A 26,894-nucleotide genomic window follows, 5' to 3' on the forward strand; every position below is an offset into this window, starting at 1 on the left:
CATATTTGTTTTTTAAATTAAAGCTGGGATTCTCATGCAACCTCCTGATTTCAGCACCTGAAAAACATCAGCAACTGATTGCAAAACTCATGATAAATCTCTAGGATTGTGACAGGTTTTTCTACATTTGTCCTTCAGAAGGGCTAACAGAATGTTGTAAATCATTAAGAAAGGGATAGACAATAAGACAGAAAATATATTGCATCTATATAAATCCATGGTACACCCACATCTTGAATACTGCGTGCAGATGTGGTCGTCCCATCTCAAAAAAGATATATTGGAATTGGAAAAGGTTCAGACAAGAGCAACAAAAATGATTAGAGGTATGGAATGGCTGTTACACACTCTCCACCTGAGAATACAAAAAGAGAAGAGTGTGTTAATGCAGGATCCTTTTTCACCACCTCATTCTAGCATGCATAAAGGGGTTCCTCCCAGCCTAAAGTGTGCAGTTTGCTAAACATAAAAGGCGAATCTCATCTTATGCAGGGGTTCCGTTCCGTGGTTAGCACGTAAAGCGAAAACCGCATATAGTCAAAATTACATTGAGTTGAATGGCGGGCGGAATTGCCCGCACTACAAGTACAGTATTAAAATTATTTTTCTTTTTTTTTGTTTTTGCCGACCACGTAAAGCTGAAATTGCGCATGTGAAATGCGAGTAAGATGCTACAGACTTGTACCTTGAAAGGGCAGCAGAGACCGAAGTCCACAGAGACCATACCATAGCTGTTTTGTGGCTTTTGTAAAATAACTTGGTGGTCTCAGTCTAGATTCTACTGGAGAACTGTCCACGTCACTCCAGCACCTTATCAGCTGGTTGCTATTACTATGCCAAGAACTGAATGGGGATAGACATTAAGTTATCCTCATATCTAGTAATGGTCCCTCCAAGAGGAACATTGAAGCATGATAGTGGGGCAATGGGAGGAGCTTATCCTGTTAATGACTGTGCTGTCCCTGTTCTATGGGGGCGGGGAAGAGGGCTTCAAGCTTCCTGCAATGTCAGTACATACAACATTCTACAGGGGAAACCCAAGTAATTTTACCTGAGAACTATAGAAGCAATGCCTCAGCTGATGCACTGCAGGAGAGAGAACACACCAAATGGGATGCACAAGAATTTGAGAACTGTTTTTTCTCCACAATTTTTTATTTTAAATTACAAAGGATGTTGCATACATTGATGAGTTTGTATCTGAATAGAAGTGCTAGGGCTCCAGGGTGACAGAGTAAACAAAAATCAATATTTTAATTGTGCCTCTTTAAAAAGAAAACTGCACAACTATTAACCAACATTAAACATTGCAACTCTTAACAGATCATGCTTTTAACAAGGTAAAATTATTTTCTGACAGAGACACAAGACTTTCAGTAAAGTTTTTCTGATCTCCAGTTGGAAATTGACTACAGAATATTGAGGACAGCATTACAAACATGACCCCAAGCATAAGCAGAGCAGGTTGCCACGTTTTGTTAAAAATTATTTTAATTGTTGCCTTTCAGTCAGTTCACTAAATCCACCATGTGCCATCAGCCTTAGAGTTCATTCTTAGCCACAGTTACTGAGCTACAAGACATCTTTTAGACGGATGAAGTTTTCTAAAAAGGGTAGGGGAAAAGGGTGGTTCAATCAACAGAAAAGCAGTTAGTAGAATATAGTGTTCTAAGAAAGGTTCAAAAAGCAGCTACATTTAAACCACTACATTTTTTTGGTTTTTAACGTCACAAAGAAGGAGGAAAAAAAGGAAGTATTGTGGTAGAAGATGCATTTGTAATTACGAAGTCCAAGCCAAGAGAATCCTACTCTAACCATTCTACACACCCAAGTTTGGCTTATCCAGATGTCTAACTCTCCAATGTTCCTAACCCATTCAATCTTTAAATGGTGATACAGTACTACAGTATATATTGCTTGCTTAAAATAGTTTAGGATTTTTGTCCAGATTAAAAAATAAAATTGAGATTGGTCTTAAATGGATCTGGCTTTATTTTTTTCCATTGCTCAATAGAAAGACAGTTAATAAATGCATAATCAGCATTTGCCTTTGTGGAAGTTCATGAATGTCTAAGAGGCTGAGGGATATAAATTCAGCACACACACCTTACTATGCTATATCCTTTAAAAATCATGGCCTGTTGTAAAATGTAAATCAAACATCATCAGCAAGGTATCATTCAGTTTTTGGATGCAGTGAAAAAAATATACTCTAGAGTACCACTTCCGCAATGCGGACATTGAAATATCTCCAATGTAAAACGGATATTAAAAAAAAGTGGTGTTTTCTCAACATGTAATGCCCTTTATATGGTTACAATAAGAATCAGCCACTTCAGCAGTAACTATTTGAAATGTATTTTGCATGATCCCTAGGGTAAACAAAATGAACTGCAGCTCTGTGAATAAGCCAAGGTTTCATCTGGTAGCATACTGAACTAGTGGTACCCAACTGAAACCTTTAACTTTAAAATAAAAAAAAAATCATGATTAGACACATTCTTCAAATTCATGTCCCAAGGCCAAATAAAGATACTAACATTCATGTTACATAACTGGGCTATGCCTCAACACAGTTTCAGGAAGACTGCTAAGCAAATTTGAGGAACAAAATTATATTTGCTATTTCTGCTGAAGGCAACTGTATACAACCCTTTCAAAGTAGATATTTTTTAAAAACTAAGATATTTCACCTATCTATATGTTTTAAAAAGATTTATGGAAGATAAAAGCACATCCATTCTTGACATTTTTGTGAATAAATTAATAGTTTTATTAAATGAAGGCAAACATCAGATAATGGTATAGATTTTAAAAATGAAACCCAAACTGGCAGCAATGTATTTCAGAAATATGTCTGGTATTTTTTAGATTACTTAAAAGACCCACCATGCATTTTATAAAGGAAGAATTTTGCTTTTTACTGCTATTTTTTTTAAACTGGAAAAAGAGCTTACTAAACTTCAAGCTGATGAACTGAGCACACCTGGACCCGATTCTCACATCACTTTTACATCAATGTATATCACAGATGTCAGTGTTGTTATTCTTGATTTATACTGCTATGAGAGTAGAATCAAGCACTTCCACATCTAACTGGAGACTTAATAAGCACCCCCCAAAAAATAAATCAGAAAACTTGTTTGATAAACTTATGAAAGTCAGAGAAAGCATTAGCTGAAGGGATGTAGTGGAAAATATTTTTTATTTTATTTGTTTAGCCCTAGCACCCCCATCTCCCAAGGCCATTCAAAATTGGTCTTCCATACAAATACAAAGTACTATTAAGAGAATTTGAAATCAGATTCATTTGAAGTTCCTTCATGATGCTTTTATCATAGTTCTGATTTTGCTTTCAGAAGGGTCAAAGGATTTAACAGGTTCAGGGGAATGAAAAATAAAAACATTTAGTTCTAAATGTACAAGTAAGGCACAATATAAAGCCACATCATAATCTGGCATGAAGGAAATAGGAACGGACAAGAATCATACATGGTACAGTAGAACACGCAGTCGATCATACTGATTCAAAAAGTGTGGCACCCAAATTCAGGCTGACAAGATCTTAACAAGAGCATTTTGACAGCATGCTTTAATATGGAAACAAATTCTAGAGAATCCAGTGTATCAGAAAAAAGGAAGAGCTTTTAGTTTTTATTAAATCAAAATGTATAATTGGTTTTGGATGACAGAATTAAAGTGAATATTCACAATGCCTACACTCAAAAATATTCAAGGACTTCATTAAGATCCACATACCATGTATGAATGCTGAAAGCCTTTAGAGAACTATTCTCTAAAGATCATCCAAAAATGCATGCCACAATTTCCAAAAAACAGAACATGTACATTTGTATTTTTACCCTTATAAGATTTGTTTGTGATAAGAATACACTAAACATATATATTTTAATGACACTAGAGGAAGCAGATTGTTACTGGCATTAAAGTACAACCATTTCTAGACGGTTTAAATGCCACAGAGTCCCCTGGTTAAAATGTAAAGCTGCACAGCTTGCCTATGTCATCTTTATGATAAAGTTAAACCAGCAAAGGTCTTAACTTTACTCTACATTTTACTGCCAGGTTTTATTTAGATCAAGTATCGCTGCAGCATTCTGACCAGCCCAGAGTTAGCAGCAAATGGCAGGAATCATATAAAAACGCAATTTTTTTCTTCTTCTTTTTAAACAAAGTGCTTTTCTAAGATATACATACTTATATAAATAGGTACAAAATAAAGTGTCAACATTAAAAAGCTCAACTATTTAAAAGCTTTTAACTATTTAACTTAAAATAATACATAGAAAACACTGAAATGCAAGGGTACGGAATCCACTAAAGAGATTCGAAGTCTTTTTTGAAATGCTAGACCAAAATCATATTCTGGTTTTCAGACAAAATAAAAAGCTATAAAGCAACGTTAGCTCAGTATTCCTGAACAGCTAGAAAAGGGCATTTTTCTACCTTATCGTCAGTTTAATTTGTCATGTAAATCCTACCTGATTGCAAAACTGCTGTCATCGTATTTTGAAATACTGCCTTGTCTATACAGTTCTGATACAGCGTTTGCACCTTTCTAGCATCACGAATGTTTAAACACCAGAAAGGACTAACATTATTTCAAATCTCAGTATAGCCATGACTTTAAATTTACATGACATTGACATTCTTTGTCAAGATTTCAATGGCCAAATGCATCTCTGGTATAACTCTTGGTATTGGTAGAATTACAACAGGGATGCATCTGACCCATTATGTTCTGTTCTGAAGCTACAAACCTGTGCTTCCCTTCCGCCATATTAAAAAAACAACAACCCACCACACACACACACACCCCCCACCCCGAAACCTCCCCAAACAAACAAGACAGTCCCTTGCTCAAGTTTTTAAAATCCTTTAAGCGAATTTTCTAAGTTTTGACTAGATAGTATTGGGTACTTTTTCACAAATCTTGAAAGAAAAACTTTGTGATACAGTTCAGTAGTGGTATTTTGGCTTCCTCCACCCTTTTAAATTTTTCAAAATATCAAGATGTAGAATAAGTTGTGGACACACTACAAGCATGTAGCAGGATTGCCATTTTCATCTTCCACTCTTTAGTTTACTACTTTTGATTCAGACCTTCTTACACTAAAAGTTTAGGTATAAAAATAATTCTACCTATACATAAAAGGAGTCACAGTACAAACTTAGACAAGTTACATGAAGGAGAGAGATTTCCCCAAAGGGAGCAGAAAGAAAACCTTCATGGACTTTTTTTTTTTTTTTTTTTTTCATTTTTTCAGCAGCTACATTTTAAAGTATTTGGTATTTCTATTCTCAGTAGACAGTGTTTTGTCATTATCTTTAAATAAAAAGGAAAGGGGAGAAAAAAGGGGTCCATGAAACCAGAGAATGATCTTGCCTTGACATAAAGGACTTTCTCGTCAAGAGATAAAGCTTTTCATTTATACTCTAAACACTGACTAACAAAGCAAACTCTTATGAGCAGAAGAGCAAATAAGAACTAATGTGTGTTAGTATTTCCCAATCATAGAAACTACTGAATTAAGAATAAGTCACATATAAGTTTGAAGAAGCTAGTTTTGAAATTTCTGTACAAAAATATAAAAGAAAACTATAAATTTTGTTTTTGTTTTAAGCCTGTGCTGATCCTTTGAAACATCACATGCATAATAATACATCAACTGGAAAAGTGGCAACTAAGGAATTAGATTATTTGTAGCTCTTTTTCCTCTTTACATATATACATATTACAATAAAAATAATTTTATTTTGGTTGTTTGGTGGAAGTATCCTACAACAAGCTAAATAATTTTTTTAAATTCTCAAAGTTGAAAACTATTTTTCCAATAGCTTCCTAAAATCCACATATATTAAAAATTTCCTACAGCAAATGCAGAGAAAAAAAAAAAAGATTGAAAGACTTCGAGATGGTCATCAACTTATCTACTATGGAAGCGAACTAGAAGAACTGCAAAATAATATTATGTATGAATGCTCCTTCTGTAGATAATTGGACCCAAACAAAAAAAAAAAATTCACAGTTCAGTAAGATCCCTAACCCTGACCTTTAATTTTTTTTCTTTTTTTTTTCTTTTTTTTTTTTTACATTCAGTACAGTATCATGTAAGCTGTGCAAAACTTTACTTAGACTGGCAGTTTGCCATATCAGTTGCATTTGTCTTTGGTACAAAAATAAACAATCGCATTAATGTGCAAGTATTTGTTTTCTTCCGGCCAAGTACCGAAATTGAATTTTCTAGAGCCATCTTTTATACAATACATAGACTCTGTGGCATATATCTACATTTTCAACATATTCTTATATACATTCAAAAATTTGTAAGAGCTGGAACAAATACATGAAACCCCATAATCTTACCATCTATACATCTTGTTTTTTCCTCAGGGTTTTCATCGTACAAAAACTTTACTAGCTTATATTTATAGCTCTCCCCCAAAATACAAGGCACAAAGAATATACTTTTTTTTCTGCTCTTACTTTCACAGACATTTAAATACAATATTAAGCTCAGAAAATTAAAGTCTTTTATGGCACACTAGCTCTAATGCCGTGTGCACTATGTACAAGTTAATGGGTGCAAAGAAAGCTTACTGGTTTTATTTTTTAGAAGAAAAAAAGCAGTAATTCTAAAAAACCCACTAAACTTTGACAGTTTACAAAAGAATGCTTCCTCTTAATTTTTAATTTTACTCAGAGCATAAACCTGCCACAATGTTCGGCATTTTGCTAACATTTTCACTAGCACAAAATGTGTTTTTGCTTCTAAAGCAAATTATATGATCTGGTCCTAGGTTTAAAAACACCTAATCTCTGTATTTGTGCCTGAAGCAGCTTTAATACTATATGGTTTATGCTCCCAAAATGCTAATTAAGCATTTTATATCGTGCGTTTACTTATCCTATTACAATGTTATTAAAAAAACTATGGAACCTAATTTTAAGTGTTTACATAATGCTAAACTGACATGCAGACCAGAATGAAATTTACAGTGGAGTACTTAACACAGGTAGAGCTCTGACCAATGAGATTAGGTGAAATGATGTCTGTTAAACTTTTGACGTTGGTATTCGCAGCCCTACAAGGCCACCAGTGGGGTCTCCATCTGCAGTTTTCTCTAAAACTTGATTCACAAATTCTGATGTTTGACCAGCTACCGGTAGTCCTGGAAAGGAAAGTTAGGGATGTACTTTAAGATCATTTTTATTCCCACATATGTGCATATTTTAAGTAATACAAAACCTCTCAGAATTCCTGCTGTTTGTCAGTAACCAAGCAGAATGCTCTGTGATAACTGGGCAACTGCTCCTATAGAAATACTAGGCTGAAGGGACTCAACACTTGTTACATATCAGTTTTGGAGTATGTGGTTGATTAAGTTTATTCCTTACCAAGAGTATCTTTAATAAGTACATCAAGCTTCTGTTCCATGTTGGTTCCTCTGTCATCTTTAGGACTCTGCACTCGATTAACAATTTCTTGTTTGATAGAGTTGATCACAAACAACAAATTATCTACAGAAAAAGACAACATTGGATCACATAGTAATCTCTCTTGGGCAGGAACTGTGTTTCCCTATGTGTATGTACTGCACTTTATTGCAATGGTCCCTAAAATAGCACTACCACAACACAAATAACTAATCAAAAGCAAACCAAGTTATCTTTACGCACTACCTACAAGTTAAATACCAACACCCTTTTCTGCATAAAAAATTGTCCAACGTATGACTCTGGCGACGTGAAAATACAGAACATACAACTGTTTGTATTAAGACAAAGGAAAAATTGTGTAAGTGAAAAAAGTTAATTACCATATTCTGTGTTGAGACCCCATAGCTTCACTTTGTTGGCTTCATACTGGGCTTTCTTCTTTAGTCTGCAAGCCCTGTAATGGAGAGAGATTCAATATGCCTCTAATCACTATAGAACATTTGTTATCGCTAACTTCCATCCGTGCTGCCAGAGATTGTGGCTTATTATCTGCTCCCACATCATCTCTACAACCACTGTTTGTATTTGGTATCATTCATACACACAAAGAAATGCAATATGGCAGCAGTTCCTGTAGCATCTCAGGTTCCTGTTAGTTAACAGGATGGCTTTCTGGGTCTGTGCCAAAATCTATTAGCTAGGCCTGCTTCCAATGGGAAGAAAGTACAATCTAGTTTGAATTTTCAATGTGAATCAGATGTCCTGATTGTTTTGGGGGATTTTTTGTTTTTGTTTTTTTGTTAAAGCAATACTAACCTTACAATGCTTGTCAAGGATTAAGCAGCCTCTCTCTAAGTAAGAAATTCAAAGAGGTCTCACTTGTAAAGCACATGTCTAGAATAATCCCAAATAGGATTAATTCACACAGGTAAAAGCCATTTAAAGTTTACCTGGAAGCTAGTTTGTTCTTTTCTTTTCTTGACCTCGGTCTGGCAGTTAAGGGAAGTTCACTGACTGGTGTCAGGTCACTAATCACCTTATTCAGTTTCCTTAGTTCATTGCCAATCTGGAGAAGTTTTTTGGGGTTAGGAGTCAGGTCTTCCACATCAGTCCTCCGTGACTTCTTTACTGCATATTTTCCTATTTGAATACACAGATGACAGGGTTGAGGGGTGTTAGAATACAGAGACATACAACTAAAAAACATTCTTAAACTGCATCTGGGGAGTAGGTTATCTTTTCATCACTGGAGACCTGGATGCAACCTGTCAGGTCCCTGTAACCTTTTGCAATGTAAACAGGACCACCACACAATTTGGCACTATTGACGATCCATCCAGAACCAGAAGAGCAAACACTGCTGGTTAGGACTGAGATGCATGAGCAGCAATGGGTGGGATGCAGGATAATCCCTGAACTGTGGATGTTACAAGTCAGGGATGAGGCAAAACAGCAAGGTTTCATAACACCTTCCCACTGTAGCTCATTCCATTAATCTCACTTGCACTGTCATCAAATTCACACCAAGAAATAAAACAATCCATTACTCTGTTATCTTCTTTTCTTCATGAAGTGAGAGTAAAGGGTTGGTATTACAATAAGAGACAGCTTGATCCAAGCACAACCATTGTACAGACTAGTCAAAGCCTTGTGGATATCTTTGAGGAAATCTCTTTATAGATACTGATGTTTATAAAACTTATGCAATTCACATATCTCCTGTATTTCTTTTATCCTTAGTAAAACCAAACTAAGTGCATGAAAAAAATCAGGATCTTTATTCCTTAGGAGTATCTGTTTTTGCTGCACATTCCCCTTCTTAAGTTTATTTAAAACAGGAAAGATACTATTTTACTTAAAATAACAGAGATACTGGCAAACACTTTCCCCAGATTTCAGAGTAGCAGCCGTGTTAGTCTGTATCCGCAAAAAGAACAGGAGTACTTGTGGCACCTTAGAGACTAACAAATTTATTAGAGCATAAGCTTTCATGGACTACAGCCACAGTAGAAGTGGGCTGTAGTCCACGAAAGCTTATGCTCTAATAAATTTGTTAATCTCTAAGGTGCCACAAGTACTCCTGTTCTTTTTACTTTCCCCAGAGACATTTCCCAGATGAACTGATAACTAAAATGGCTTGTCATGAGGCATCAGCTAGCCTTTCACACACATTCAATTCTGCAACTTCTGGATGCTAACAAAGTGCTCAACTCTATAAGCCTTTTGCATACAGAACTCATTGAGTTAAAGGGCAGTTCTATGTACAAAGGTCTTGCAAGACAGCCCTCCAAGTCATGCCTCTGAAGAAAGTATTGAAGACTTTCTCATAAAAGGGAGCAGAAGTGCAAATCCCAATCTGGAATATATATATATAATTATATTTGTTAGTGATAAAGATATATTGCTATTTTTGCAAGTTATAAGTTTTTCCACATTTAAATAAACAGAAATGCATTAACTGAATTAAAAAATTTCCACCTCAGACAGAACATCATGCAACATTACTTTTTATAAACAAAGGGTTTGAAAACTATCAATATTAAAAATGACAGAGGAAATTTTCAATTTCAGCAGTGCAAGAGGATGTTAACAATACAACTAAGGAAGTTTGTTTATTTCGTTAACTTCAATGTCCCTTCAGAATTACAACCAGGTGGGAACTGCCTACCAGCAGAGGGCACAATACAGAAGAACAAACTCTATTCTCAAAACTGTTTGTCCTTGACATCATCAATAATGTCCAAAATACAGGAAAGTTGGCTTGTAAAAAAAAGTCACAGGATGGAAATATGATCTATGTTCACCAAATGGAAAGAGACAGAATATTACTTTATGGTTCTAAGAGGGTGTAACAAAGAAGTCCAAAAAGATACTTAAGTATTCATAGATAAGATAGGTTTCAGAGTAGCAGCCGTGTTAGTCTGTATCCGCCAAAAGAAGAACAGGAGTACTTGTGGCACCTTAGAGACTAACAAATTTATTAGATCTCCTGCTAATAGCTCACCTTAATCAATTAGTCTCATTAGAGTTGGTATGGCAACACCCATTTTTTCATGTCCTCTGTGTATATATATCTTCCTACTGTATTTTCCACTGCATGCATCCGAAGAAGTGGGTTTTAGCCCACGAAAGCTTATGCTCTAATAAATTTGTTAGTCTCTAAGGTGCCACAAGTACTCCTGTTCTTCTTTTTATAGATAAGATATTATTCCAAAAGCTTGCCAGATACACAAGGGTGGAAGGAGTGTGTGAAGAGTAGCCAGGCAAGAGAGACCTCTACCTTGTTGACTTATTCTTTAGTTGACACTTGAATGAAAGTGCATCTCAGTACCATGTATTGGTCAACTCTACTGCAAGCAACACTAGATCTGCCTCCCAGTATTGGGGGGCAAAGATCAGGTTTATTACTAATTTGTGACATTTGCAGTATTGCACAGAGAAGATTTTAGAACATTCAGTATTTCCACTGAGACACTTCAGGAGTTACAGTTCTCAATTCATCCATTTTCCTCTGGAGGGAAAGTATACTGAAGGTTACTACTGTATATGCAAAAAGAATGAGGAGAACTTGTGGCACCTTAGAGACTAACAAATTTATTTGAGCATAAGCTTTCGTGGGCTAAAACCCACTTCATCAGATGCATGCAGTGGAAAATACAGTAGGAAGATATATATACACAGAGGACATGGAAAAATGGGTGTTGCCATACCAACTCTAATGAGACTAATTAAGGTGGGCTATTAGCAGGAGAAAAAAAAAAACTTTTGTAGTGATAATCAGGATGGCCCATTTCAAAACAGTTGACAAGAAGGTGTGAGTAACAGTAGGGGGAAAATTAGGATGGGGAAATAGTTTTTAAGTTTGTGTAATGATTCATCCACTCCCAGTCTTTATTCAAGTCTAAATTGAATGGTGTCCAGTTTGCAAATTAATTCTAGTTCTGCAGTTTCTCGTTGGAGTCTGCTTTTGAAGTTTTTTTGTTGAATAACTGCGACTTTTAGGTCTGTAATTGAGTGACCAGGGAGGTTGAAGTGTTATCCGACTGGTTTTTGAATGTTATAATTCTTGACGTCTGATTTGTGTCCATTTATTCTTTTGTGTAGAGACTGTCCGGTTTGGCCAATGTACATGGCAGAGGGATATTACTGGCACATGATGGCATATATCACATTGGTAGATGTGCAGGTGAATGAGCCTCTGATAGTGTGGCTGATGTGATTAGGCCCTATGATAGTGTCCCCTGAATAGATATGTGGGCAGAGTCGGCAACGGGCTTTGTGGCAAGGATAGGTTCCTGGGTTAGTGTTTTTATTGCGTGGTGTGTGGTTGCTGGTCAGTATTTGCTTCAGGTTGGGGGCTGTCTGTTGGGTGTCTGACTGGCACTATCTCTTCCCTGGATGCACTACAGATTCCAAACAGTTAAATAAAAGTTATACTGTTTCAGTGATTCCTTCTCATATAGCAAAACAAGAGCTCCCTTACATGAAGTCAGAGACAGCATCAGTATGTGAAGATGACAGCATCAAAGACGCTAACTAGTTACTAGAGAACTACTCTTACCATGATGGAGCCCATTCTTCTGATACATGTTACTTGGTAACGTATCTCGACTCCACTCCGACGGCCTCAGCATTCTTTCTTGTTGCGATGGTGTCAGTTGCTCACTATACTCCCAAAAGTATCTTCGTTTGCCTCTTTTTCGGCAAGATACTGCAGCACTTTCTTTTAAGTCTTCCACCGAATCATTTTCATATCCTACAGGAATAAATTGCATTAGTCAGTTTATAAACTCAAGGTTGGAAATATTCTAATATGTCTACAGGTACCAAACCCAGCATTCAAGAAACTACAAGTGAGAAGACTTTTAGTTAAAGCCCTCAATGGACTTGCTCCACACTATCTAATTAGCCTTGTTTTTCACCTTGTATGCTACTTCGGCATTTGCTATAAATCCAGCAATAGATGTATAGCCATTGATGCAGCTGCAACTGTGATAAGACAATGACTGCTGAATTGGGGAAAGCCTCTCTCTGCTCTTATACCACTGATGAACCAGCTATCCTCTTCTCCACAATCTCCCTATCACACAATGTGAGAGCTGCCATCTCTGCAATTCTTGTAGTGTTGGATAGCCGTCTCGTACCTCCCTCATCACTTTGTCCTTCAATTCTCAGCAAAAACATTCCAGTTCTCCCTCATTTCATAAATGAATCTATTCAGCAATGTAGAATTTTAAACAAAACATAAAAGCATCCTAAAGGGCAAGTTGGACAAAGAGCAAGATCCATCGAATCAGTCCAGAACAAAACTTTGTCTGATTGACACCCTCAAAAGCTTGGGAAAAAAAGATCACCCTTGTAGCATGCCCTGAAGGTCATGATAGCCAGCTTCATCAGACCAATGGAAGAGGAAAAGGTTCCAGTATAGGAGGCCCTCTGTTCAGCATTATCTGCCACCAGCCCCACCTCTCATCTAAACAACTAGAGCCAAGATCCATTCAGTTTGTTATTAAAGAGATGCAGACAAGGGATCAAAGGAGAAAAGATAAATAATCCAATTACAAAGGAAAGATATTTTAGAGTTAAATTAGGATGCTGTTTGTATGAAATATATTACTTAAAAACATGTTTTTATACCTCAGTTTTTAATACCTATACCACCAGGTTACAGAATAGAGAGTTTTCACTCTGCAACTTTATAGCACTGGTACTGGATTATTTTAGTTATCTTTTATTCTCTATCCACTTAGTTCTTCACCGCAATTTTAAATAGGACAATTTTTGAAAAGTAAAATATTGAGCGTTACTTAAAAACAAATTGCAGAGACAAAAATGGATAATTGGGAACAGGACATGGAATGACGTGATGTAATAAGTAAAGATGTTAGTGATTTTATTGCATAGATAGAGAATCTCACTTCAATTTTTTCATGCACCAAGAGAGTAGGGCAAGCGTTGGGATTCTATTTGTTAATTAATGCGTATTTTCCTTTTTAGAAGACAGGATGATGTGAATTAAATATCAGGGTTTTTTCCACCTTGGTTGCCATAATAAATGTAAGAATATAGATTTTATACTTGGGTTGGTAAACTCCCACCATGATTTGATAAGTTTGTTTCCTCCTAAAGCCAACTATAATGGCATTAAGTGTATTATAACACGGTGAAAGCATTGCTGCCAAAACCCTATTGCCTCAAAAGGAGAGGTTACTCACCTTGTGCAGGAACTGGAGTTCGTCAAGTGACCACTTCAAGAGCACACGCATCCCATGTAACTCTGGTCAGAGAATTTTGGTAGCAATGTCTATTTGACCCATGCATGCACCCTACACTTCTTTCTGCCCCACACTGAAGATATTTGCACAGGCAAACCACTCCCAGTTCTTTCTTCACCACATAGTCCCATATCGGAAACTCTGAAGCTGAGGAAGAGGAGAGTGGATAGTGGAGCACCCATAGGGACACACATCTCGAAGAACTCCAGTTCCTGCACAAGGTGAGTGACCTTGCCTTCTTCAACTAGTGTCCCTATGGATATTCTATTTCAGGTGACTTCTGAGCAATATCCTCATTAGAGGAGGGAGCTTGGAGCAGAGTCCAACACTGAAGAAAAGATTGCAATCCCAAGGGCAACATCTGATCTAGAAGAATGAAGCATTGCATAATGCTTGGAAAAATGTATGTATCAAGGTCCAAGCCTTGCAGATCTCAATAATGGGAATGTGTTTAAGGCCACTTGCCCTAAATCAAGCAATGTGAAAAAGGCTAATATCGTTATGGAGTATATTAACAGGAGTGTTGTATGTAAGACACGGGAGATAACTGTCCCACTTTACTCAGCACTGGTGAGGCCTCAGCTGGAGGACAGCGTCCAATTCTGGGCATCACACTTTAGGAAATATGTGGACAATTGGAGAGAGTCAAGAGGAGAGCAACAAAAAAGATAAAAGGCTGAGAAAACCTGACCTATGAGAAAAGGTTAAAAAAAACTGGGCATGTTTAGTCCTGAGAAAAGAAAAGGTGGTGGAGGAGGGAGCTGTTAGTCTTCAAATATGTTAAGGGCTGTTATAAAGAGGATTGTGATCAGTCATTCTCCATGTCCACTGAACGTAGGTCAAGTAGTAATGGACTTAATCTGCAGCAAGGGAGATTTAGGTTAGATATTTGGAAAAACGTTCTAACTATAAAGGCATTTAAGCTCTGGAATAGGCTTCCAAGGGAGGCTGTGGAATCCCCATTATTGGAAGTTTTAAAAAACAGATTGGATAAATACCTGTCAAGGATGGTCTAGGTTTACTTGGTCCTGCCTCAGCACAGGAGGCTGGTCTTGATGACTTCTCAAAGTCCCTTCCAGCAGTACTGTTCTATGATTCTAAGTAATGCCACTGAGGTAGAAAGGGATCTTTCAGAATGGGCTCACACTCTAGGAGAAGGGTGTATATTGGCAAATTCATAACAAGAAGTAACATTACTCAGAAATCCACCTTGAGAGTCTCTGGGAGGAGATTATGGGCCTGTCAGCAATTGAGACAAACACCTGGGAGACCCTCTAAATGATCTGGTTCTGCCCAAACAGAAGGTTAATGCTCTCCTGACATCCAGGTAAGGCAGCATCCTCCCTGGTCTGATGTAGCTTTGGAGGAAAAAAAACTTGGAGATGGAGGACTTGGTTGATGTGAAACTCAGTCAACACCTTAGAAAGAAACTTAAGATGCGAATGTAATGAAATTTTGTCCCTGAAAAACACTATAAATGGGGGTCCACAATTAAAGTCCATATTTCCCCAACTCTTCAGGCAGAAGTGATGGCCACCAACAAGCAGCCTTCATGGACATGTAAAGAAGAGAATAACAAGTGGCCACTGGTTCCAAAGGGTGTTTCATAAGACATTTAAGTACTAAATTTAAATCCCACATAGAAGTGGGTTCTCTAATCTAAAGAAAAAGCCTTCTCAATCCCTTCATGCATCCCACTGTTGTGGAATCAGCCAACACTGATAATCCCTCAGATGAGGAATGAAAGACTGTCATAGTCACCAAATTAACCCTAACAGAACTTAAAGATGATCCTGACTTTAATTCTAACAGATAGTCAAGGACAGGAGGGAGGGAAGAATGAACAGGTGAAAGACGTTGCTTGACAGATCAATGATGGAACCTCTTCCATTTCTGAAGGTAAGTATTTTGTGCACACCTTTTCCTACTGTTTAATAATATTTGTTTTAAAATGTAAAGTATTAAGTAAGGCTTTCATTTGAAATGCTTTAACTGTTTTTCTTTCTTTCTCTGTATCTTTAACAAAAGGTTAAAAGGATTTTTAATGAGGTGTTTGTCATGGTACTAAGCAGGCTGACATTGCTATAAACCAAACCCCGAATTTTGCTTAATACTGTAATTTTTACACAAGTGACTGGGTCATGTTAACTCCTATGACTCTTTGGGCACCTTTGGGCATTCTAAATTAATAAAACTTTATACTGTACAAAAACAAAACTGAAATGGCTTACAGGACCATCAAAATACATAACAAAAGTCACACTGTGATTCCAAGGATATTTCAAATCTGAAGTTTAGATTACAGAGCCGTTCATCTTTAGAACAGTGTCCCAAGACACAAGGAGAACAGAAAAGTTACCAAACATAGATTCTCCAGATAATGACATGGCTGGGTAGATATTAGACATTCAGGGCATTCTGTAAACAGATGGGTTATTAGTTTTTAGTTAGTTGGACCCATTCTTTTCAAGAGTTGCTTTACAAGATGATGTATTGGGGCCATTGGGAAGGGAAGGGAAAATGATCTAGTTTGATTTTGACCTTGCCTAGATCAAGTCATTCCAGAGGGGCAGCTATCAATGTAAGTGCCCTCAGTTTAGAGTCTAGTACAGGTTTTCTCAAACTGGGGTCTGCGAGTCATGTCTGGGGCTGCCGGCCCCGCTGATCAACTCCTCCCCCTCCCTCCCAGTGCCTCCTGCATGCCGTGGAACAGCTGTTCAGCGGTGTGCAGGAGGCGTTGGGAGGGAGGAGGCGGAAAGAGATGGGGAAGAGGAGGGGCAGGGGGGGGGCCGGGGGGGGGGGGGGGGGGGGGGGGGGGGGCCTGGGGCTGAGTGGAGGGCTTGGGGATCCGTGACAAATTTTGCATCAAAATGGTGGTCCTCAGGTTGCTGAAGTTTGAGAACCGCTGGTCTAGTAAAAGAAATGGGTACTGAAAGTTAAGAATATGATCAACCCTACCAAATGCATTCTTTGCTACATCCTATGTGCAAAAGTAAGGGAGTCTGAATCCAATAAGCTACCTGCGATAATCAAGAGAAGCATCTTTCCTCAAATCAGTGGTTTTCAAACTTTTTGAGCTGAGCCCCCCTTTGAGTTACAATTTTTGGTTGTGTCCCCCAACCCAGACAGAAATAGACACAATACCTGCCCCTCCCATCCCAGGTTTTCAGGGTGGGGAAAAAGCACGTGAGACGGTCTGTGGGGGTGGAGCCAGTGCTGGGCGTGGAGGCTGCCATGAGCGGAATTCCGCTCAGCTGCAGCGGATGTTGACACTGACCCACAGGGTGGCCCGCTGAGATGAGTCAGGGAGCAGAGGTGGAGCTCCTTCCCTGAGCCCTGACACATGGGGCTGGCGTCACCACTTACCCCCAGAATGTTCCTCCATTTCACTGTAGGATGGCACGTGCCACCATTTGAAAACCTCTGCCTCACAGAGTTTCAAAGAGCTTTGCAAATATTAAGTGATTTAGCCTTGCAACACCATATTGAGGTAGAAAAGTATTTTACAAAGACAGAAACTGAAATACAGGTAAGTTAAGTGACTTACCCAATGTCACACAAAGTCAGTGTCTAAGCCAGAGAACATGATCTCTTAACCATCAATTGTGCATTGTAAAAAACAACTAAAACAAAGAGTCCACAAACAAAAAACCCAGACATGCATGTCTGGTAAATTTTTCCTGAACAGTGTATGAGCTGTCACCCTAATCCCAAAAATCACATACAATTCATGGTAAGGATAAGGAAAGACCCTCGCACTCTTGTTTAGGATTTAAAATGCACTCTGTGACCTACCCCATTTTGTTACCCTGTAATTACCCAGTATTATTAGGGTTCAGGGATTTGAAAAAGAAGTATACAAGTCTGTAGAAATCCTTCTGGACCTGGTTTTCTGGCAAGAACATTTTGGAGCTTGAGAAACTTTGCAGGGTGAATAAAAATGGATGATTAAAAAAAAAAAAGTATTTTAACCATACTTTAAAAATAAACTTATTTAAAATTAAATTTGAAGTGCTAACCCAGCATTTGACACCAGTAGTAGCTTCTGCAGGTTCAGTGAGAATATTTTTTAATTTCAGTTTGTTCAACTACGTCAGTTCAATGACTAATTAATTAAAAGTCAAGAAACTGAGTGGGAGTTCAATGAGATCTACTAGTTCTAAAATCTTGAAGAACAGTGATAAGAAAACCAGTTCAATTCACTAGCTACAGATAATACTTTATTTATTTAATAAATCAGTTTGAAATATCAAAACATGTTTTCATAAATCTTTCTTATGTACCCAGCACATTTTAGGTAGTTTTTTTTTTAAACTAATAAAAATATTGTGCAGTTTGGGGGTATTTTAGTTGAATTCCTATTTCCATCCAAATGCAGCTGGACACAAAACATTAATAAAATATTAATCTAGTAAATAATAAATGTGTCATTCATCGTTTTCTAACATAACAAAATGTAATAATTAAGACACTGAACAAATGTATTTATTTAAGCAATTGTATAACTTAACATATATGTATAGTTATGCTCCTGGCTATCCAAAGGATTTATTAAATTTAGTGTAATGGCTATATTTCACTGGTAAGGAACCATTAAAAATGGTGATCTGCAACTATTAAGTATCAACCTTTCTTTAGAAAAATAACTGAGTAAAATGCAGACCAAGAGTAAATGTTTCTTGCTTGCTGATTTATATCATGATTGAAAGTTAAATGACATCTTGCTAAATCAGCAGTTCCCAGTCTTTCTAAACAATTTACCAGCTAGACCTCAGATGAACCAGCTGGTGCCTCTTATTCTACTGAATATTCGAATCCAGCATGGAGCTTTGGCTACGCTAAAGTGTATCCCAGCCTAAATACTCCTAGGTCGGAAGGTGCTGCATCAATTCTCAGTATTCTAGGAAAGTAGAGCCTAGAATGCCCAGAAATGGTACATATATCAATTTAGGAACTAGTGCCCTAGTTTTATTACTGTATAATGGAAAAGGCAGAGAGGAATTCTGTTTTTAAAACAGCTGGTCCTCTATTAGCTAGTGTGAGAGAGAACCTAGACAACCCACCTGGAATCCCATGCAATGTCAGTTGACCTTTGCTGAAGTTTGGGCTCCTAATGCTCTTACCATACATTAGCTACACTCCTGTCTCCATGTCAGAAAGGCAACTCAGTGCTGGCCTGACAAAGGGAGACTGTAGTTAAATAGACCGAGTCACCAACCCCTGCCCAAAGTGTAATTTTCATTTATTTACTAGATTATCCCTCTTTTCAGCTGCAGATGCAGTGCACATAAGATGTGCCTCCGCAATGACTGGGTGAGGAGGATAAGACCTCAAAACAGTTGTTGCTCAATAGAGATTGGGCATCCACTTTTAGGATATCCTTTAAACTATGGATAATGAAGGAGCATGCAGATTATTAGTTTATCATTGTTTCAGATGAGTCAGTGCTTCATAAACCCACAGAAATACAGGGGGGAGGGGGAGGGGGAGGGAAAGGTGAATCAAAGTAGAAAATATACATGATAGGAGTCAATAAAAACAGTAGGTTCTTTGTCCTTTCAGTGAAATGCATCTCGGTGTCAAATTTAACTCTCTACCTTTGGTTTCAGTATAACAGAATGAAAAGTCTTCCTGCTCTATGCTTGTTTCATCACTTCCTCCTTCCCACCTAGATGTATTTAGGCTGGGATACACTTTGGCGTAGCCAAAGCTCCATGCTGGATTAGAAAAATAAAGACGCAACAAAAACCCTGGTACGGTATAATTAGACTATATGGTGATTTAATCTTTTAGTTCCACACTTGGAATAAATGACCTTCATTATTTACTTGAAGCTCCAGTGAGCTTTTATAGGCCGAGAGGCTTTTTTGTTTCTTAGTTACGCTGCACGTAGGAGCAATAGTATTTAATAGAAGGTGGAAGGGATTGCTGGCCAGAAAAAACTTTCAAAAGAGCAATTAATGCAGTGCCACTAACTGAAATTCCAGCAGTTAAAAAAAATTCCTTTTCAAGATTACATATTATTAAACATGGGAACCTAATAATGTGGCATAGTGGGCCAGGAATTATACAGTACGGCAGGGGTAGGCAACCTATGGCATGGGTGCCAAAGGCAGCATGCGAGCTGATTTTCAGTGGCACTCACACTGCCTGGGTCCTGGCCACCAGTCTGGGGGGCTCCCATTTTAATTTAATTTTAAATGAAGCTTCTTAAACATTTTAAAAACCTTTTTTACTTTACATACAACAATAGTTTAGTTATATATTATAGTCTTTTAGAAAGAGACCTTCTAAAACCGTTAAAATGTATGACTGGCACGCAAAACCTTCAATTAGAGTGAATAAATGAAGACTCAGCACACCACTTCTGAAAGGCTGCCGAACCCTGCAGTACGGCAATCAAGTCATACCACACAAAAACGTAACAGAAGCCACTCAAAGCTTCAGAAAAATAATAAGTTGAGAGGATTCCCTACAGAAGCAACGAAGAGGGAAAGCTTAGAGGATGTTAATAAAGACTTGTAATGTACATGTAGAAGTAATATAGAGCATACTGAATACCCAATACATTGTTTTATACAAGGTCTACTCATGACTTCTTCCTTACAAACGTGCTTGACTGAGATTGCTGATTTAAAGTGGAATTTTTAAACTGCCTTTTGAGTTTCCTCCCCAAAGTTATATATTGTCAAGTGTTTGTAAAAGCTGTTAATGGCTATTCTATGATAGAAAGTTGTGTAAAATGTGTATAACCACTAATAAAACTAGGCCCCTTAGCTATAGACCTCTTTGCTTATATTTAATCTTTACAGTAATAGTTACTGCATTGAGTATCAGAGGGGTAGCCGTGTTAGTCTGAATCTGTAAAAAGCAACAGAGGGTCCTGTGGCACCTTTGAGACTAACAGAAGTACTGGGAGCATAAGCTTTCATGGGTAAGAACCTCACTTCTTCAGTTACTGCATTGTCACCTTCCAGATGAGGGTTAGTTCTCTGTTTTCTACTTGCAGATGAGAGAAGAGTTCTGTCTCCACAGTCCCATTGAATGCTTGCTCTCTGAGACTGCCAACAGGGGGCCAATTAGAGATAATTATAGGATTGATCTGTGTATTATGGACAATTGTCCAGTAGGATCTAAACCAGGGGTCTCAAACATGCGGCCCGTGGGCCACAGAGTTATTTCCTGCGGCCCGCCATAGGCACTGACTCCACCAGCAGCCAAGCTCCCATCCCCCCGAACCACATAAGGAATAGTTACAGGTGTTTATATTTTATTAAAACCCCACTTTGTATTACAGTTTTTAAAAAGTTAATACATTGACTTTTAATAGCATACTATATTACTCTTCATTTTTTTCATTTTTGACTACATTTTTGTATCATTGTATTAAAAGGTTTCATTGATGCGGCCCTCGGGCCATTATACTAGTCCTCATGTGGCCCTCGTGGTGATTTGTGTTTGAGATCCCTGATCTAGACAGACTATCAACTGATTTCACATGGGCTACCCAGGCAACTGTCAGGGGATAAAAATTCTCTTGATACACTAAAAGAAACAACCTACTGCAGAGCTGTAAGGCTCTGTGTATCCCACTATCAAGCAATTGACTCAATACATCCCAGCCTATGAAAGGGATGGATAGATACATGCAATAGTGTCTAGTAAGCTGGGAGTCAAGAATTCTACATTCTCTTCCTGATTTTACTACTGACTCTTTGTGACCTTGACCGTCTCTGTGAAACGGGCAGAATACCTACCTAATGGGGTGCTGTGAGGTTTCATGTTTGCATTTGAAATCCTTGGATGGAAGGTCCTATGTAAGGGTAAAGTGTTACTATCTATATCTATAAATCATTCCAAAGCATATTTTCCCCAATACTTGCTTGGCAGAAAGAGTTGCCCACCTCCTAATACCACAAAATTCAACAAACCTGGTTCAGAGAAAGTATCACTGATGTCATCATCTTTGTCTTCCTCATAATCTTCTTCCTCATCATCATTTTCAGACAGTTCATGCTCGCTGCCAAACCCTTCATCATGGTCCTCATCTTCAATATCTTCCTCATCTTCCTCATCCTCTTCAGGGTCTCCTTTGGTTGGCTGCTCACCCAAACTGTCTGTGACAAAGAGAGAATAATTGTGCTCTTCTTTCTTCTGTGAAGGATCTGAGACAGATGTGCTGGCAGAAAGGCTGCTCTCCCCCACAACTAGCCCTGGAGGTTCCTGGGGTGGGCTGAGGAGCAGCTCCTGAGTCTCTTTAAAAGGCAAAATAGGAGTATTATGACTCTGAAGGGAATCTATCCCTTTCCTCTCTTGTCTCTTTGCTACAGCTCCACAATAGCAGGTGTTCTCCTTTGCTGCATCTGCATGTGCCTGGCTCAACACTGGTCTGCTTTGTGGTAATGGACTGATCTTTACTTTTGCCTTTTTAACATAGTCTTTACATTCAACGTGACTGTTCACCTTCTCATTATTGTACACATTGGTCTTCATGATTTGTGTGCTTGAAGTGGGCTTGCTTGCCTTTTGAACACAGTCTGACAAAGGTGCCTCAGCCTGAATGTTCTTTGAGGAACACACAGGGGCTGCTGCTCTACTTGTGATTTTTTTCCCCGGTAACAGAGAAGTTAAAGGGTTTTGTTTTACACTGAAGAGTGAATCCGAGTAATAAAGTGAATCTGACACAGGTTGAGAGTCCTCACTGTTAAGCTGGGCCAGAGTTGGAGTTTTACTTATCACCTCTTCATCTTGGTATGGGCTTGAGAAATCATCAAGGCCCAGGTAATCCACTTCTTTTGTTCCCCAGATATCACAGCTGGTTAGTTTGGTGTACTTAGTTAAGTCTTCACAATATGTGTCCCACTGCTCCCAGTTCGAGGTGAAAGCAGCTTCATTATCCAGGATGTCTGTAAAAGACTCTAGATTTTCAATATCTTTGCAGTCCTCCATAGAAAGGAAGTTGTCTCTGGAGCTCTGTTGATAGTCCATTTCTCTGTCCTGTGCATAATAAGACAAGATAACAAGGCACATTTTATAGACCATCCAGCTGCCTGGTCTGTAAAAACAAACAAACCCCTCAAACACTGAGTGCTGGTGAAGTGTACCAGCCTGATGGCACATGAGGCCTTTTTATCCCAAAACCAGACACAGCACAAGTAGCTCAGCGTTGAGCTAAAGCAGGAATGGGCAAACCACGACCCGAGGGCCAGATCCGGCCCCTCCGGGCTTTGGATTCGGCCCACGGTATTGCCCCCCCATGGCACCACAGGCCCGGCGCCACTCTCAGAAGCGGCTCCCGGGTGGGGGGACAGAGAGCTCCGCGTGCATTGCCCTTGCCTCCAGGCACCGCCCCCCACAGCTCCCATTGGCTGGGAATGGGGAACCACGGCCAATGGGAGCTTCGAGGGAGATACCTGGAGGTACGGCAAGGGCAGCACACACAGAGCCCCCCTCTCCCCCTGCACCCTGCCCCCCAACTCCCTGCCCTGAGCCCCCTCATACATCCCACACCCCTCCTGCACCCCAACCTCCTGCCCTGAGCTCCCTGCTGCACCCCGTACCCCCTGTGCACCCCAACCCCTGCCCTGAACCCCCTCATACACTCTGCACCCCTCCTCTGCCCCAATCCCTTGCCCTGAGCCCCTTCCTGCACCCCATACCCCCTCCCACACCCCGCACTTCCTCCTGCATCCCAACCCTCTGCCCCGGCCCTGCATACAATTTCCCCACCCAGACGTGGCCCTCGACCCAAAAAGTCTGCCCCCCCTGAGCTAAAGTATCTTTTTAGGGGAAAGGTAGGAGCATAGTTTCCATGCTCCATCAATTTTGGGCTTCTCTGCTGAGACTGCCAGCAAGGGTACTGGCCAATTGTGTTATGGGTTTTTGTATTGTGTGCACACCTGGCCACTGGGAACTGGACTAAGACCAACAATTCATTTCATATATAAAAGAGCCATCAGATGGAAATTATTTTAGTTCCCTACTCACCTGGGTCAGATTTATACAAGTGACCAAGAAAAGAAGGGCTCCACATACCAGCCATTACCAATGCCAGATATCCCAACCCTGAAGAACCTTGTTCTAGCCAGATCAATCAAATAATGAATATGAGCAATCTTTTTTCCTAGTCCAGGCATGTCTGGTATAGGAAAAATTAGTTATTTCCAACATAAGCTTAGTTTACATTTTGTTCTGTTCATGTGTCTCATCCTCAACTTGGGGGAATGTAATGTCTTTCCTAGAGAAGACTATCTTGTTTGGGACTTATGTCTGCAAACAACATCCCAGCAGCCATACACCTATCTGCTCAATCTGAGGCTCCTGAACATAAGACATACCAAAGCCTCTGCTGATGGTTAGCATTAACAGCTTCCTGTAAGTGAAACATCCCAGTTGGTGGCCTGGTGGTTGGGGGCTACGTCACTAATAAGTAGTAGTGAATAATCAGACAGCAGACCTTCACTGAACAGCTCCCTATAGACCATCCCCTCATTTACATGGGAAAGGAAGATGCTACCCAAAGGGAAAAAACAAAGTAACTTACTAGTTCATACATGAAGTCTGGATCTGAACTATTTGCCAAGAGATCTGTGCTCGTCAGCGTCTGTTCTGAAAATGTGTGGCACTGAAAGGCATCCCCAAAAGGAGGGTCCATTCCGCTCACACTGGGCTACAACAAAATTGTTTGATTTTGTTAAGCAAGCTACAAAAGTTATATAAATATATACATATTATATTATATGCGCACTCCTACACCCCATGTACCTCAACTTTGAACTTGTTCTATACTTGCATTTGGAAGACTTTTAGATGAACAAATAAGCAAACAGCCAGTTAACGATATCCAATGCTTTTACCCACATGAGACACTAAAATTTGTATCCATCATGTAGCTGCTAGATAGTTGCTCATTTATTTCTTTTTGTTGTTGACTTGAAATTCTCAATTGCTTGGTGAGCTTAGTGATATTTTAGTGCTTGTAGAAGTGACAGACTAATACCCCTGGCTCTAGTCAATACTCTTGTGAATGGGCACTATCTAAGTTTTTCATCCACTGCTTCATCAGTGGGCCTTAATCTTGCTTTGCAGCACCCTTACTATTCTAGTCCTGGAAGCTTTAAGTACACCTCAATTATTTCAATCCTGGGTAGAGATTGATGATTTTACCAATTTGTTCCATTACAAACCAATTGCACATCTACTGGGGAAATAGGTGGAACTTTGTGTAGAAACATTTTGCAGTTAGGTTAGGATTACTGGCCACAGAAATAATAAGTAAAAAGACTCATTCCTGCTTTTTGCCCTTATTCCTTATTTTTTACTCCTGCTTTACTGTTTCCACCCCATCCTCACGAGACATCACTCATTAGTCCTGGGAGCTAGGGAGGAAGCAGCATTGCATTACTCTCACCTAGAGTTGGGCTGGTATGTGAATCATTGCAGTAATAAAAGACTGTTCCAGGCACCTACCCTCATCAGGAAGACAACTTTGCTGAGTCCTGTTTTATGACACAGACTACATGACCAGTCGTATCACTACCAGGGCCCAGAAATTCTATGGAATTTCTATACTGATTTTTGCAGCAAGGGTAAGCATTTAGTGTAGTATTCCTAGAGAAGTCACAGCAGGATACAAGACTGTCACAGAACCAGACCAATTATATCTCCCTATTTGTGTGTGCGCGTGCACACAATAATGGAGCAGTGTAATGCTCTGTCAAAACCAACAGCCAGTTTAAAAACAAACAAACAAAACAAACAAACAAACTGAAACAATGCTATGAAGCAATGGCAGTTACGGCTACAAATGAGTTACTGCTATAAGCCTGATTTTTGGTCTCCCTCTAAAATCCACAAAAGAAGTCACACTGGACTCAAACTGGTAGAAGTCAAAATTTCTTCTATAAAATTTGAAATGAACTGGACAAGAGGTTTCTGAATTAGGACACTAGCAGGTCATAATTTGTGGTGTTTGCCTGAAAACCCACCGTGCTAGTAGGTGGTGATCTTGCTGGAAGGTAAGTGTGTTTGACTGGCTCACTCTGCAAGTGGCTCATATGTCCACAGACAGAGAGGTAAAAGTGGCTCTCTAGAAAGAGTACCTACGGTATGGATTAAGCAGCCGTGAGAGTTAACAACTCTAAGAGCAGTCAAACCGGAGGAGAAAACTTGAGCTTTTAGTTTTGTTTGTCCATTGATGATTACTTTATTATTAAACAAAGCCAAATCCTATAAGGGGACAGTTTTGACTCTACCCAGCATCTTGGCTTTAACTTAAAACAGATTGGGAAAGGCATCTCACTTGTTATAATTTATACTCTTCTTCTGAAGGTTTCTTGTTAGCTCAAAAGAATCCTGTAATTTAACTATACATTTAAAAATGTGTGGAGGGAATACTTTACATAAGTAAATCAACCATAACACACACACCAGGCTTACCTGAGGCATTTCCAAGCCCAGATCCCCCAAATCCAATTCCAAACTTCTTGTTTTCTTCACTTTTGGATTCCTTTCCAGCTTTACTTCACTGTCAGTGGGTAGCATATAACTCATGCAATGAAAGGGATAGAGGTTTTCCCTGAAATAACTTCAGTTCACACACATGGAGCTCTTCTCTCTTTGTAGACTTCTGTGTAAAATGAACATACCAAACACCAAAAGTTAACCTTTATTACACTACAAATTAAGAGCCACAAAAAGAAGAAAAATACAGCGGGGTTTTCCCTTCAGAAAAAAAAGTTAGTATCCCAACATGATCATTTCTGAGGGAGCAAAAAATAAAAATCCCCCGCAAAACTGAATAGACCTCATGCTGGAACATGCTACAAGAATTAGTTCTCCTCTCCTCCCGCACCCTGGTGTAAATGAAAAAGCATGGAACAAACAATACCTGTGCAGACCTTGCTGCTAGTTTAGACTATTTTCCATTACCTTTTGCCTCACTGTGTTTGTATGTCCTCTATCTAGATTGCGAGCTCTTCAGGATAGAGACTGTCTTTCCACATGTCTGGAAAGTGCCCAGCATACTTTTAGGCCAATACAAACAACAGTCTTCATACATTTAATATCACAAAGTCAATAAATTCTAGAATGAGACTCATGTAATCATGATCTTTTCCAAAGTGGATATTGAGGGCATACCTGTTTTAGTGTTTTCC

The 26,894-nt window shown here is 39.0% G+C and overlaps 1 protein-coding gene across 2 annotated transcripts; it reads right to left on the reverse strand.

The window, feature by feature from the left end:
* Positions 1 to 1,136: 1,136 nt before the first annotated feature.
* On the reverse strand, positions 1,137 to 26,330 carry CREBRF (CREB3 regulatory factor). Of its 2 annotated transcripts, XM_034779159.1 has the most exons (8): positions 26,176 to 26,330; positions 24,281 to 24,406; positions 21,669 to 22,734; positions 12,024 to 12,218; positions 8,413 to 8,602; positions 7,843 to 7,916; positions 7,421 to 7,543; positions 1,137 to 7,194 (listed from the first exon to the last, which is right to left on the reverse strand). In XM_034779159.1, the coding sequence occupies exons 1-8, from the start codon at positions 26,287 to 26,289 to the stop codon at positions 7,079 to 7,081; spliced, it is 2,004 nt and encodes a 667-aa protein (XP_034635050.1). In that variant the 5' UTR covers positions 26,290 to 26,330; the 3' UTR covers positions 1,137 to 7,078. The 2 variants fall into 2 exon arrangements, with proteins under 2 accessions (XP_034635050.1, XP_034635051.1); XM_034779160.1 differs by lacking the exon at positions 1,137 to 7,194 and having other exon boundaries at positions 8,499 to 8,602.
* Positions 26,331 to 26,894: the final 564 nt, after the last annotated feature.

Source organism: Trachemys scripta, chromosome 8 (assembly GCF_013100865.1).
Source record: "Trachemys scripta elegans isolate TJP31775 chromosome 8, CAS_Tse_1.0, whole genome shotgun sequence".
Classification (NCBI taxonomy): Eukaryota; Metazoa; Chordata; order Testudines; family Emydidae; genus Trachemys; species Trachemys scripta.